This window comes from Hypanus sabinus, chromosome 10 (assembly GCF_030144855.1).
Source record: "Hypanus sabinus isolate sHypSab1 chromosome 10, sHypSab1.hap1, whole genome shotgun sequence".
Taxonomy (NCBI): Eukaryota; Metazoa; Chordata; class Chondrichthyes; order Myliobatiformes; family Dasyatidae; genus Hypanus; species Hypanus sabinus.
In genome coordinates this window covers 143,380,333-143,394,602 of record NC_082715.1, presented here as the reverse complement: position 1 = coordinate 143,394,602, position 14,270 = coordinate 143,380,333, and the positions used below count along the sequence as shown (strand labels likewise).

The 14,270-nt window shown below is 44.0% G+C and overlaps 1 protein-coding gene across 5 annotated transcripts in view; it reads right to left on the bottom strand.

The window, feature by feature from the left end:
• Positions 1-644: 644 nt before the first annotated feature.
• The window catches only part of LOC132401189 (sialate:O-sulfotransferase 2-like), a 764,445-nt gene continuing 750,819 nt past the window's right edge, over positions 645-14,270 (bottom strand). For 3 of the 5 annotated variants that reach the window (XM_059983172.1, XM_059983170.1, XM_059983171.1), the window contains one exon: positions 645-5,187. In XM_059983172.1, coding sequence (XP_059839155.1) covers positions 4,835-5,187 — 353 coding nt within the window. In that variant the 3' untranslated portion in view covers positions 645-4,834. Of the gene's footprint in view, positions 5,188-7,482; positions 7,547-14,270 lie in introns of all 5 variants that reach the window. The other 2 variants (XR_009514517.1, XR_009514518.1) reach the window with 2 other exon arrangements.

Sequence of the window (14,270 nt, the reverse complement as noted above, 5' to 3'; positions counted from 1 at the left end):
CACCATCTTGTTTTGTGTTTGTCAGTGTACGTATTGTTGAAATTGTCATTCCCATGTGTAACTGTCAGTTTCACATGGGCCAGGAAGTTCATTGCACCCTGGTGTATGAAACAACAAACTGAACGTTTCCTCTGCTAGTTCGGCACAGATAGCATCTATTAGCAGGTCGTCAGTGCAAAGCTGAACAGTTTCTGAGTTACCGGTTGCTTAGGAAGAGGTGGAAGATCAATCCAAGTGCTGGAAATCTAAATCCAGTACTCAGCGCGGCAGTGCTAAGCCATTTATTCTGCAAACCCAACTAAATTATAACACAAAACTGTTCATTAATGGATCTCAAATGAATGAATTAATTAGAGCATTTTAACTAGAACAATGACAGCACAGCAGGAGTCCACTTCATCCATTGTGTCCTTTCCATTTATCTGCAGTTTTGTATAGTTCTAATTTAATTACTTTCCTAATCCTCTCATGTAGCTTCTCAAAGAAAATCAAATGGAAATGAGTGCTTTATTGAGTTACCTAATGTAAATAATTGACCCCAATTATATCAAAGTTCTCTCTCCTCTCTTTCTGTCTCACTTGCATTCTCTTTCTCTCTCGTTCTTTCTCCCCCCACCACCCCTCCCCCGACCTCTCTTCCCCCAACAAAGGCTCTGCATCATATTAGTGAGGTAAGATCTGCCGCCATGTCTATAAAATACACTAATTTCATTCTAACATGAGTCACCACCGTTTGGCAGGCAGTGGTTGACCGTTTCTGAAAGGCGCAGGAAACAGCCTGTGATGTCCTGTCATGTTAAGTATGTTGATCATCCCAGATGTTCTTAGTGAATGAATTTGCCAGGCTGAACTCTAAACAACAGCCCATAATCAATTCAGATTTTGAGGAAGGTGTGGAAGAGCAAGACAGTGACTGTGTTCTCAATCAAAGCGGGATAGGTTTGCACCTGATAAACCACGGGTTGCCTGTTGTGGTGTGATCCAGATGGGTGGGTGTTGGTTAAAATTAATAAGTACATGCTTTCCCTCAACTTGCCCCTTCTCTTCCCACCCCCTCCTTGGTAAAAGGCTCTTGGCTGGTTCCTGCCCATGTTCATTCCAACCAATCAGAGTCGCCACTTTTCTCTGCAACTCAGCTCCAAATTTGACAGTCCAAGAACAGCATTAAAAACAGAGGCAAAGGTCTAAGTCCAGTTTCAGAATGTCACAAAGCCCATGGACCACCCTGATTTCTCCTTCCACACTGTCCATGGACCACACTGATATCTTCCTCTGCACTGCCCATGGACCACTCTGATATCTCCTTCCACACTGCCCATGGACCACACTGATATCTCCTTCCACACTGTCCATGGACCACACTGATATCTCCTTCCACACTGCCCATGGACCACACTGATATCTCCTTCCACACTGCCCATGGACCACACTGATATCTCCTTCCACACTGTGACAAACTCTAGCTCCTGTATGTCACAAAGCCCATGAACCACACTGATATCTCCTTCCACACTGTGACAAACTCCAGCTCCTGTATGTCACAAAACCCATGGACCACACTGATATCTCCTTCCACACTGTCCATGAACCACACTGATATCTCCTTCCACCCTGTCCATGGACCACACTGATATCTCCTTCCACACTGCCCATGGACCACACTGATATCTCCTTCCACACTGCCCATGGACCACACTGATATCTCCTTCCACACTGTGACAAACTCTAGCTCCTGTATGTCACAAAGCCCATGAACCACACTGATATCTCCTTCCACACTGTGACAAACTCCAGCTCCTGTATGTCACAAAACCCATGGACCACACTGATATCTCCTTCCACACTGCCCATGGACCACACTGATATCTCCTTCCACACTGTGACAAACTCTAGCTCCTGTATGTCACAAAACCCATGGACCACACTGATATCTCCTTCCACACTGTGACAAACTCCAGCTCCTGTATGTCACAAAACCCATGGACCACACTGATATCTCCTTCCACACTGTCCATGAACCACACTGATATCTCCTTCCACCCTGTCCATGGACCACACTGATATCTCCTTCCACACTGTCCATGGACCACACTGATATCTCCTTCCACACTGTCCATGGACCACACTGATATCTCCTTCCACCCTGTCCATGGACCACACTGATTTCTCCTTCCACACTGTACATGGACCACACTGATTTCTCCTTCCACACTGTCCATAGACCACACTGATATTTCCTTCCACACTGCCCATGGACCACACTGATATCTCCTTCCACACTGCCCAAGGACCACAATATCTCCTTCCACACTGCCCATGGACCACACTGATATCTCCTTCCGCACTGCCCATGGACCACACTAATATCTCCTTCCACACTGCCCATGGACCACTCTGATATCTCCTTCCACACTGCCCATGGACCACACTGATATCTCCTTCCACACTGTGGCAAACTCCAGCTCCTGAATGTCACAAAGCCCATGGGCCACACATAATTTCTCCTTCCATATCATCACAAACTCCAGCTCCTGCATGTTAGAAAGCCCATGGACCACACTGATATCTCCTCCCACACTGTCCACGGGTCACACTGATATCTCCTTCCACACTGCCCATGGACCACACTAATATCTCCTTCCACACTGCCCATGGACCACACTGATATCTCCTTCCACACTGCCCATGGACCACACTGATATCTCCTTCCACACTGTCCACGGGTCACACTGATATCTCCTTCCACACTGCCCATGGACCACACTGATATCTCCTTCCACACTGTCCATGGACCACACTGATATCTCCTTCCACATTGTCCATGGACCACACTGATATCTCCTTCCACACTGCCCATGGACCACACTGATATCTCCTTCCACACTGTCCACGGATCACACTGATATCTCCTTCCACACTGCCCATGGACCACACTGATATCTCCTTCCACACTGTCCATGGACCACACTGATATCTCCTTCCACATTGTCCATGGACCACACTGATATCTCCTTGCACACTGCCCATGAACCACACTGATAAACCTTCCACACTGTCCACGGGTCACACTGATATCTCCTTCCACACTGCCCATGGACCACACTGATATCTCCTTCCACACTGTCCATGGACCACACTGATATCTCCTTCCACATTGTCCATGGACCACACTGATATCCCCTTGCACTCTGCCCATGAACCACACTGATAAACCTTCCACACTGTCCACGGGTCACACTGATATCTCCTTCCACACTGCCCATGGACCACACTGATATCTCCTTCCACACTGTGGCAAACTCTAGTTCCTGAATGTCACAAAGTCCATGGGCCACACATAACTTCTCCTTCCATATCATCACAAACTCCAGCTCCTGCATGTTAGAAAGCCCATGGACCACACTGATATCTCCTTCCACAGTGCCCATGGACCACACTGATATCTCCTTCCACACTGCCCATGGACCACACTGATATCTCCTTCCACACTGTCCATGGACCACACTGATATCTCCTTCCACACTGCCCATGGACCACACTGATATCTCCTTCCGCACTGTCCATGGACCACACTGATATCTCCTTCCACACTGCCCATGGACCACACTGATGTGGCAAACTCCAGTTCCTGAATGTCACAAAGTCCATGGGCCACACATAATTTCTCCTTCCATATCATCACAAACTCCAGCTCCTGCATGTTAGAAAGCCCATGGGCCACACTGATATCTCCTTCCACACTGTGGCAAACTCCAGCTCCTGAATGTCACAAAGTCCATGGGCCACACATAATTTCTCCTTCCATATCATCACAAACCAGCTCCTGCATGTTAGAAAGCCCTTGGGCCACACTGATATCTCCTTCCACACTGTGGCAAACTCCAGCTCCTGAATGTCACAAAGTCCATGGGCCACACATAATTTCTCCTTCCATATCATCACAAACTCCAGCTCCTGCATGTTAGAAAGCCCATGGACCACACTGATATCTCCTTCCACACTGCCCATGGACCACACTGATATCTCCTTCCACACTGTCCATGGACCACACACTGATATCTCCTTCCACACTGTCCATGGACCACACACTGATATCTCTTTCCACACTGTCCATGGACCACACACTGATATCTCCTTCCACACTGCCCATGGACCACACTGATATCTCCTTCCACACTGCCCATGGACCACACTGATATCTCCTTCCACACTGCCCATGGACCACACTGATATCTCCTTCCACACTGCCCATGGACCACACTGATATCTCCTTCCACACTGTCCATGGACCACACTGATATCTCCTTCCACACTGTCCATGGCCCACATTGATATCTCCTTCCACACTGTCCATGGCCCACACTGATATCTCCTTCCACACTGTCCATGGCCCACACTGATATCTCCTTCCACACTGCCCATGGACCACACTGATATCTCCTTCCACACTGCCCATGGACCACACTGATATCTCCTTCCACACTGTCCATGGCCCACACTGATATCTCCTTCCACATGGTGGCAAACTCCAGCTCCTTCAGGTCACAAAACCCAAAATCATACAAATGCCTCCTTCCACATTGTGGCGAACTTCAGTCAGTCACCCATCCTGGCAACACTCCACTTCCTAAAGGTTGCTTCCTGGCATAACCACACTATACAGTTACTGACACACTCAGCTGTTTCTATCTGGTGAACTTCTCTCTAGATGCTGGAAACACCTAGGAAGCTAATAGCTGTTGAATATTAAAAGAAGCCACCCACTGTGGGAGAAAGAGTACCGACCGGGGAAGGAGAGAACACAGCTATGTCCCAAAAGCATTTACCAACAAAATCATCTGGGGGCGTAATCCTCGGGAACACCAGTTAGGTTTCTCAGTTTGAGGGCCACGTCTACAGTCTTGACAAAAGCATCAATCATTTTCCTCATCTCCGGAGTATAGGGATCATATTCCAGTTTCCTGAGGCCAGAGCGTTTGAAGTTCCCATCCTTCTGGCTCTCCACACAGAGCAGCCTGTCGTCGGAGACACTGAGGCCCAGGATGAACACCATCTTTTTCAGCTGGTTGAAGAGATCGTGCTTCAGATCTTCATAGTGGACCACAAGGACTTCCTTGCCGTACTTTAACCAGTCGAGAGTGTGGGATGCCCACCAAGGTGCGTAGTTCTTCACGAACTCAGGCCATTCTGTAGAACAAAGGAAATCATTAAATATAAAAGACCGCTTTGGTTTAATTCATGACAACACATTTTCAATAGGTGACGGTTCGAGAAGGCAGCACTTATCACTGAGGGCCCTCACCATCCAGGTCATGCTCTCTTCTCATGGCTACCATCAGGCAGGAGGCAGAAAACCCCTGAAAACACAAACTCAATGTCTTAGGGACAGCTTCTTCCTGTCTGCTATTAGATTTCTGAATGGATCATGAACCCATGAACACTACCTCCTTATTCGCTATCTTGTCACTCTGTATTTATTTATTAATATTTCTTATTGTAACTTATAGTAAATTTTATGCATTGTACTGCACTGCTGCCAAAAAACAATAAATTTCATGGCATACACACAGTGGCCACTTTATTAGATACATCTGTTCACCTGCTCGTTGATGCAAATATCTAATCAGCCAATGATGTGGCAGCAACTCAATGCATAAAAGCATGCAGACATGGTCAAGATCTAAGTGATGTTGACGCCATGCAGTGTGGTTTGTGTATCTCAGAAGTTGATTTCCTGGGATTTTCAAGCACAATGATCTCTAGAGTTTACAGAATGGTGCAAGAAACAAAAAGATCATGCAGTGCTGTTACTGTTCTGTGCTTTGTTAATGAGAGAGGTCAGGGGAGAATGCCCAGACTGGTTCAAGCTGACAGGTAGGTGACAGCAACTCAAGTAACTATGTGTTACAATGTGGTGTGCAGGAGAGCATCTTTGAATGTACAGAACATCAAACCTTGATAGACTATGTGGCTTATTTAATGTGAGTAATATGTGAGGAATCTTGTGTATGCATTGGTTGATAAAGCATTATTGTTTGTTACAATAATTCTTACAGTTTATATGTATAAATACATGAATTGCATATGTCATCACACTACCATGAGATACAGTGGCATGCAAAAGTTTGGGCACCTCTGGTCAAAATTTCTGTTACTGTGAATAGCTAAGTGAATAAAAGATGGCCTGATTTCCAAAAGGCATAAAGTTAAAGATACACATTTCTTTAATATTTTAAGCAAGATTACTTTTTTATTTCCATCTTTTACAGTTTCAAAATAACAAAAAAGGAAAAAGGCCCAAAGCAAAAGTTTGGGCACCCTGCATGGTCAGTACTTAGTAACACTCCCTTAGGCAAGTATCACAGCTTGTAAATGCTTCCTGTAGCCAGCTAAGAGTCTTTCAATTCTTATTTGGGGGACTTTCACCCATTCTTCCTTGCAAAAGGCTTCCAGTTCTGTGAGATTCTTGGGCTGCCTTGCATGCACTGCTCTTTTGAGGTCTATCCACAGATTCTCGATGATGTTTAGGTCAGGGGACTGAGGGCCATGGCAAAACCTTCAGCTTGCACCTCTTGAGTAAGCCCATAGTGGATTTTGAGCTGTGCTTAGGATCATTATCCTGTTGTAGAAGCCATCCTCCTTTTATCTTCAGCTTTTTTACAGATGATGTGATGTTTGCTTCCAGAATTTGCTGGCATTTAACTGAATTCATTCTTCCCTCTACCAGTGAAATGTTCCCTGTGCCACTGGCTGCAACACAAGCCCAAAGCATGATCGATCCACCCCCATGCTTAACAGTTGGAGAGGTGTTCTTTTCATGAAATTCTGCACCCTTTTTTCTCCAAACATACCTTGGCTCATTGCAGCCAAAAAGTTCTATTTTAACTTCATCAGTTCACAGGACTTGTTTCCGAAACACATCAGGCTTGTTGAGATGTTCCTTTTCAAACCTCTGATGCTGACTTTTGTGGTGAGGATGCAGGAAAGGTTTTCTTCTCATGACTCTTCCATGAAGGTCATATTTGTGTAGGTGTCGCTGCACAGTAGAACACTGTACCACCACTCCAGAGTCTGCTAAATCTTCTTGAAGGTCTTTTGCAGTCAAACGGGGGATTTGATTTGCCTTTCTAGCAGTTCTCTCAGAAAGTTTTCTGTCTTCCAGACCTCAACTTGACCTCCACTGTTCCTGTTAACGGTCATTTCTTAATTACATTATGAACTGAGGAAATGGCTACCTGAAATCACTTTGCTATCTTCTTATAGCCCTCTCTTGCTTTGTGGGCATCTTTTATTTTAATTTTCAGAGTGCTAGGCAGCTGCTTAGAGGAGCCCATGGCTGCTGATTGTTGGGACAAGGTTTGAGGAGTCAGGGTATTTGTAAAGCTTTGAAAAATTGCATCACCTGGCTTTTCCTAACGATGACTGTGAACAAGCCATAGCCCTAACAAGCTAATTAAGGTCTGAGAGCTTGGTAAAAGTTACCTGAGAGCTCAAATGTCTTGGGGTGCCCAAACTTTTGCATGGTACTCCTTTCCTTTTCTTCACTCTAAAATTGTACAAAACAAAAATAATACACTAATCTTGCTTAAAATGTCAAAAAGAATGTTTCATCTTTAACTTTATGACTTTTGGACATCAGTTCATTTTCTACTCACTTAACTATTCACAGTAACATGAAATTTTGACCAAGGGTGCAAAGACTTTTGCACGCCACTGTATGTGCACACCTTGCTTAAAGAAAACACACAGACTAAGACACTCATCTCTCATGTTTTGCTTTGAATTAGTTTCATGTTTTGAAGTTACAAAACATAACAGCGGTGATGAGGTATTTTTAGAATGAACCTGAGACTGCTATCGACATATTGACATGCAGTATGGAATGATGGGTAAACAAACAATGCAGCACCACACCTGCAGAGATGACTGTTTAAAATAAAGGCCGAAAACGGAAGAATTTATGGGTTCATAAACAGTGAGTACCAGTTGATAATGAACATTAAAAAAAACAGAAATAGCGGCTATATTGTAAGGACAGATGCTTTTGATTACTCAGTGAGCAATTGGTTCAGATCTGCTGAACTAATTGAACAGTATTTTGAAGTATATAAAATAGCCAATGAGAAACAAGTATCATTTTTGCTGTGTGCATCATGTTTAAAGGCATACAGTTTACTTTGAAGTTTACCTGCTCCAACCAAAACTGCAGAAATTAACTTTGCTGATTTTATGAAAGTAATTCAGGAACAATTTGAACTGAAACCATTGTTGATTGCAAATGCTTTAAGTTTCATAAGCAGAACCAAAAGGAAAGGGAGTCCATTTCAGCCTATGTGGCTAAATTGAAGAGATTGTCTGAGCATTGTCAGTTTGGTAATGGTCTTAGTGATGCACTGACAGATCACTTAATTTCTAGAATCTTACGAGAAAGCATTCAAAATGGCTCCTAACTGAAGCACAACTTGCATTTAAAAGAGCAGTTGAAATTGCTGTATCAATAGAAATAGCAGACAGTCGCAAATGATTTGCAGTTAGGAATGAAAGTGAGTGTGAACAAAATTGTCAATGTCTAAACAGAAACTGGCCTGACCAATCAAATTGTGTTCGTTTTGTGGCAGAGGCTCACGTCCACCAGACCAATACAGATTTAAGGGTAAATCTTGCAGAAAATGTCACAGCGTAAGACATATACAAGCATAATGGGCAGACATAAATTAATGGACTGCACAGGGAAGAGAAAAAGATAAAAAGTCAAGTTGCAGTTTCAAACAGTGCTCCAATCTGGATGCTGTAGATGAAAAATCTGACAATGACGAGAGTTCACAGGACTGGCAAACCCTGAAATTTACAATAGGAACACTAGCAATAAACAAGCAATATGGCTTAAGCCAAAAGTGAACGACAAATTAATTGAAATGGAATTGGACACTGGTTCAGCTGTTTCAGCCATCACAGGAAATGAATTTGAATGGCATTTTAAAGATTCTACTAAGATGCAACTAAGAAAAGATAACTGTGTGAATGACATTCATATCAGTGACGTACAACAACCAACAAGCCACATTGGGCTTCTCTGTGGTAAAAAGAGGAGGACCAACATTGTGGGGGTGTGATTGGCTGAGACAACTACAACTTGACTGGAGATCCATCCGCTATTTGCATGCCACATGCCCTGCAGCAGTCAACTGAAAGTGGATTAAGAAAAGTACTGGATGGTGCCACAATTGCCCCCATACTGTACACCATGAGCCATTGCCCAGCACAGGGCAAACGGGTGATGGTGCCAATCTGTGTGTCTCTGGTTGGAAAGCATGTTGGTCCAAGAGATGACCATGTTGCTCAGAAGAATCATGAAAGTGGCAATAGTGGTGGTCCGAATACAAGATTTTGTAGCCAATGTATTTAAGAAAGCTTCTGGTATGTTATTCAGGCAGTTACTGCAAAATGTGGCTTGGTTTTAAGCTGGAAGAGTTCAAGGAGCTTCAGGAAAGTTGCAAGCGTTCAGCTTTTGTGAGTGTAAGGAACCAGAATCTACTCTGTGTGCATTAAGGTAATCGCATGAGCTTCAAGTGGGAGACAAAAAGCTGCTTGTAAAAGTAGATGCAAAAACCAAAGCCCAGCTGGATGAATGGAAGGTCATTAGGAAAGGAGTCAATGGAGATCTGAAAACAGAATTTGTCAGGTGATGCTGTGGGTGAGGAAACCAAGAGGAGAGATCAGATAAAGGAAGCAATAGAAGGATTAATAAGAGAATTCTCGAGTGAACTAAATGCACCTTCCTGAGATCAAGAAACTAGAAAGAAGGGCAGGATAAAGAGCAGGGATTGGGATCAAAGTAGATCCACAGAAAAGCTGAGAAAAAGGAGGAGAAAAGTGTCCAGAGCTGTCAGACCCATTCCTGCGGTCTCGGAATCAACTCCTACGACCACCACAGAGGAGGCTCCAGAACCTGAGATGGTTTCACAGCCACAAGTCTCGGTTGCCAAGCAGAGTGACCCCACTGTCAGGAAAGATGGTATCCCATGGTAAAAAAAATCCTCCCCAGTGATGAAAGCTTTAGGCCTGAATGGGGCAATTTAAAATTGATACTTTGTGGATGTCTATGTATAGTAATTGCATTATCTAGTGTACTGTGTATATAGCTGAGATGCATTCTCTGTTGATTTGGAGTTCGTAGATATGCAGGGAGGAGTGTTGTGTTGATTAAGCACTCTTGTTCATTTCAATAATTCATTACAGGCTATTGCATGTGTCCTGCTACCATGTGATATGTGAGTGTCTCGCTTCAAATAAAATCACAAACCAAGACCTGCATCTTGTGGCTCTTGTTTTCCTTTAAATTAACGTCCTGAAGTTACAAAACATAACAGGCTGCAGAAGGCTACAAATATGCAGAAATACTCTCAGTGGTCACTTTACTGGGTACAGGAGGTACCTAATTAACTGTAAGTGTATGTCAGGGATAATAAACCTGATTCTGATTCAGAATGGATCCATCCAGCTTTATGGTGATTCCCTCTGACTGTTAATCCAGTCTCAATTCCAGAATGTTCTCATTATCACATTCATTGAAGAGAAGAAATTTTCTCCTTTGGTGTGTTGCAATTCAATATTAAACATCAATATATAGTGTTGGAGGATTAGTCCAGGTTTTTGACTGTTGATGACACCATGGCTTGTTTACACATGGGCTTATTCTTAAATCAAAACCATTCTCTCTTGCCCTTCTCTTTTCTTCACCTGCCCATCACCTGCCTCTGGTGACTTTCCTCCTTCTTTCTCCCATTGTCCACTCTCGTCTCCTATCAGATTCCTTCTTCTTCAGCCCTTTATCTCCTCCACCTATCACCTCCCAGCTTCTCACTACTTCACCACTCCCCACCCACTGACCTTTCCCCCTCACCTGGGTTCACCTACCACTTGCCAGCTTGTACTCTATCCCCTCCCCCACCCCCTTATTTTGGCCTCTTCCCAATTCTTTTCCAGTTTTATGAAGCATCTCACCCCAAACATTGACAGCTTATTCCCCTCCATAAATGCTGCCTGATCTGCTGAGTTCCTTCAGCATTTTGTGTGTTACCTTTAGTTACTGACCCATTTTCGAAGAGTCACCTGAGCATCCCTCAATGACCCTTACTCCTGCCTTACTCTTCAGCCTCCCCTGGAGAAATTCCTTTCTTCTTCAACTTCTTCCTTACACCCCTGCAATATCTTGGGTGACGAAACTGAGACAAGTTGTCAGGTTACTAAACATACGGGGACACACTTGGCTAAATCCACTTGATTAATACACAACAAAAAGAAATGCAGGTCCAATGCCCCAGTAGGGGTGATGGGCTTTAGTCAATAAGTGAGTAAACTTACCCTGATTGCTGTTTGTAAAGATTTAGCTCCTAAGTGCACACTTTGCCACTCAGTAACAGTAGGGATGCTTCCATAGTTCCCTGCACACATTTCAGTCTGTAGAGAACATTTTTTCAAGGGAAATATGCAATGTTCTTAAAGCGGACGCAATACTATAATTGAACAATGCTGCTGTGCTGAAGAAAAGGCATGGATAATTTATCCAGAGGAACGAGTGACAACTTTCGCTGTCCGACTGTTTGGAAATCCTTCTGGTTCAGTATCGGATACACCAGGCAGTGTTTGTGTCCATCAGGGCCTGGTTCCCACACTCCCTTTTCACTTAATGGCAATTCACATACTCCTTTTCCTCTCACCCTGTTCCACTGTTACTTCTCAAATTACTCTGCTTGCTGCAAATTTTATTATAAAGCTGCACAACATCTAGAGAGTTAAAGGATGTGTTGGGGAATTGAGATATAGGAGCAGAATTACATTATTTGGTCATCGAGTCTGTCCAATCATTCACTCATGGCTGATTGATGTTCCCTCTCAAACCAATTCTCTTGCCTCCTACTCGTAACCTCTGATTAATCAACCCTTATTAATTAAGAACCCATCAACTTCTGCTTTAAATATACCTAATGAATTGGCCTCCACAGCAATGAGTTCCACAGATTCATCACACGCTGGCTAAAGGAATTCCTCCCCATCCCTGTTCCAAATGGTCTGTCACCATCAAAGCCCTAACTGAGCCGGATTATCAGAGTTCTACAGAAAATGACCCCATCTCCTGCTACTGAATATGTCCCAGTGTTGTATACCTCACAACAAAGAACAAGGGGTAACACTGTAGATCTGCGTTTAGTAGTGAATGCGTTCTATATTTACAGTTGTCTTTAAATTAAAAAATAGACAAAAATCGCTTGTTACGGTCACCAAACCGCCACAGTGTTGTAACGAGCAGCATCAAAAACACATCAGAATGATCAGAAGGAAGATTTCAAACAGTGGGGAGGGAGGAACAACAGTAGGTACATGTGTTACATTGAATTTAATAAAATTAGCGGAGCCCGTTCACATGTGTGGGTGGACATAGGCTCAGTGGCCACTTTATTAGGTACACCTGTACACCCGCTCACTAACACAAATATCTAATCAACCAATCACGTGGCAGCAACTCAATGCATAAAATGTGTAAGCATGGTCAAGTGGTTCGTGCCAGACATCAGAATGTGACAAAGAAATGTGATCTAGGTGAATTTGACCGTGGAACGATTGTTGGTGGATTGAGTATCTCAGAAACTGCTTAACTCTTGGGATTTTCATGCACAACAGCCTCTAGAGTTTACAGAGAATAGTGTGAAACATTAAAAAAAATTCTGTGAGCAGCAATTTTGTGGTGAAAACATCCTGTTAACGAGGCCAGTCCTGATGAAGGGTCTCAGCCCAAAACATTGACTGTTTACTCTTTTCCATAGATGCTGCCTGGCCTGCTGAGTTCCTCCAGCATTGTGTGTGTGCTGACAGAACTAAAAATAACCATTTGCTCTTTTCCATGCCAAGGTTGCAAGCAAACTGTGCTCAACTTGGTGTCACAGCTGACTGGCTCGGAGTGGGCTGGGACAGAGCCAGTGTTACACCTTGCTCTGTGATCAGACGTACCAGAGCAGATGCCGGAGTTGGCCATGAATTCCCCACTGAACCATCGGAGACGGAAGCTGTTTCATTAAGCAGATTCGGGGCAATCCACCTTGTGTAATCACAGCACATAAAGCTTTGCTTTACAACGGCCCTGAGGAGATCGTAAAACTAATGTCATGGAACAGAGTGACAATTTTGCAGACACTTCAGTCATGTCAAAGGGAACAGCTGGGGCAACACAGCAAGGGTCTTAGTCAAGTCTGTATGACTATTAGAATATGTGTACTGGAACATTCCTGCCCTTGCAATAGAATGTCAAGATCAATTAAATTGTGCTTAATGTTATCTTGAACTAATTCAGACCCATCAATTTAATGGTTTCCATCTCAGCTTGGGATCTTCCAACACCTGTTACTACTTCTGTTCCATGGCTGGAATTCCATCTGCTCCCTCTCTCAGCATCACTGCCTTGGATGGAGGCTCCAATGCACAGGATCAAAGAGGCTGTAGACTCTAGACTCAAAACTCCCCACCACTGAGGACGTCTTCACGAGGCAGTGCCTCAGGAAGGAAGCATCAATCATTTCGGACCCTCGCTGTCTTGCCCTCTTCTCATTACCACCATCAGGGAGAAGGTACAGGAGCCTGAAGACGCACACCCAATGTTATAGGAACAGCTGCTTTCCCTCTGCCATCAGATTTGAAAGTTGAAAGTAAATTTATTGTCAAATTACACATGGTATAAGAAACCAATTACTATACTGAGATTCATTTTCTTGCAGGCATTTGTAGGAGAGCAAATAAATGCAACAGAATCCATGATAAACTGCACAGAAACATTGCTGAGCGGCTAGTGTGCAAACGAAGACAAGCTGAGCAAATGTTCACCATAAACAAATAAACACTCCCGAGAAAGTGAACTGGAGAGTCCTTAAAGAGAGTTCAGAACCATCCGTGAACTCACAAACTAACACCATTAACGTAAACGTCGCTCTTCCTCTTTCACACTAATTATATATTCATTTAGTAAACACAAAGTACACTGCAGATGCCGTGGTCAAATCAACATGTACAAACAAGCTGGATGAACTCAGCAGGTCGGGAGCAGTCAACGTTTCGGGCCGAGACCCTTCGTCAGGACTGAAGAAGGAGGGGGCAGGGGCCCTATAAAGAAGGTGGGGGGAGGGTGGAAAACCAATCAGAGGAAGATCAAGGGGTGGGGGGGGGGGAACCAGGGAGAGGATAGGTAGGAGAGGTGAAGAAGGAATGTAAGGGGAAAGCAC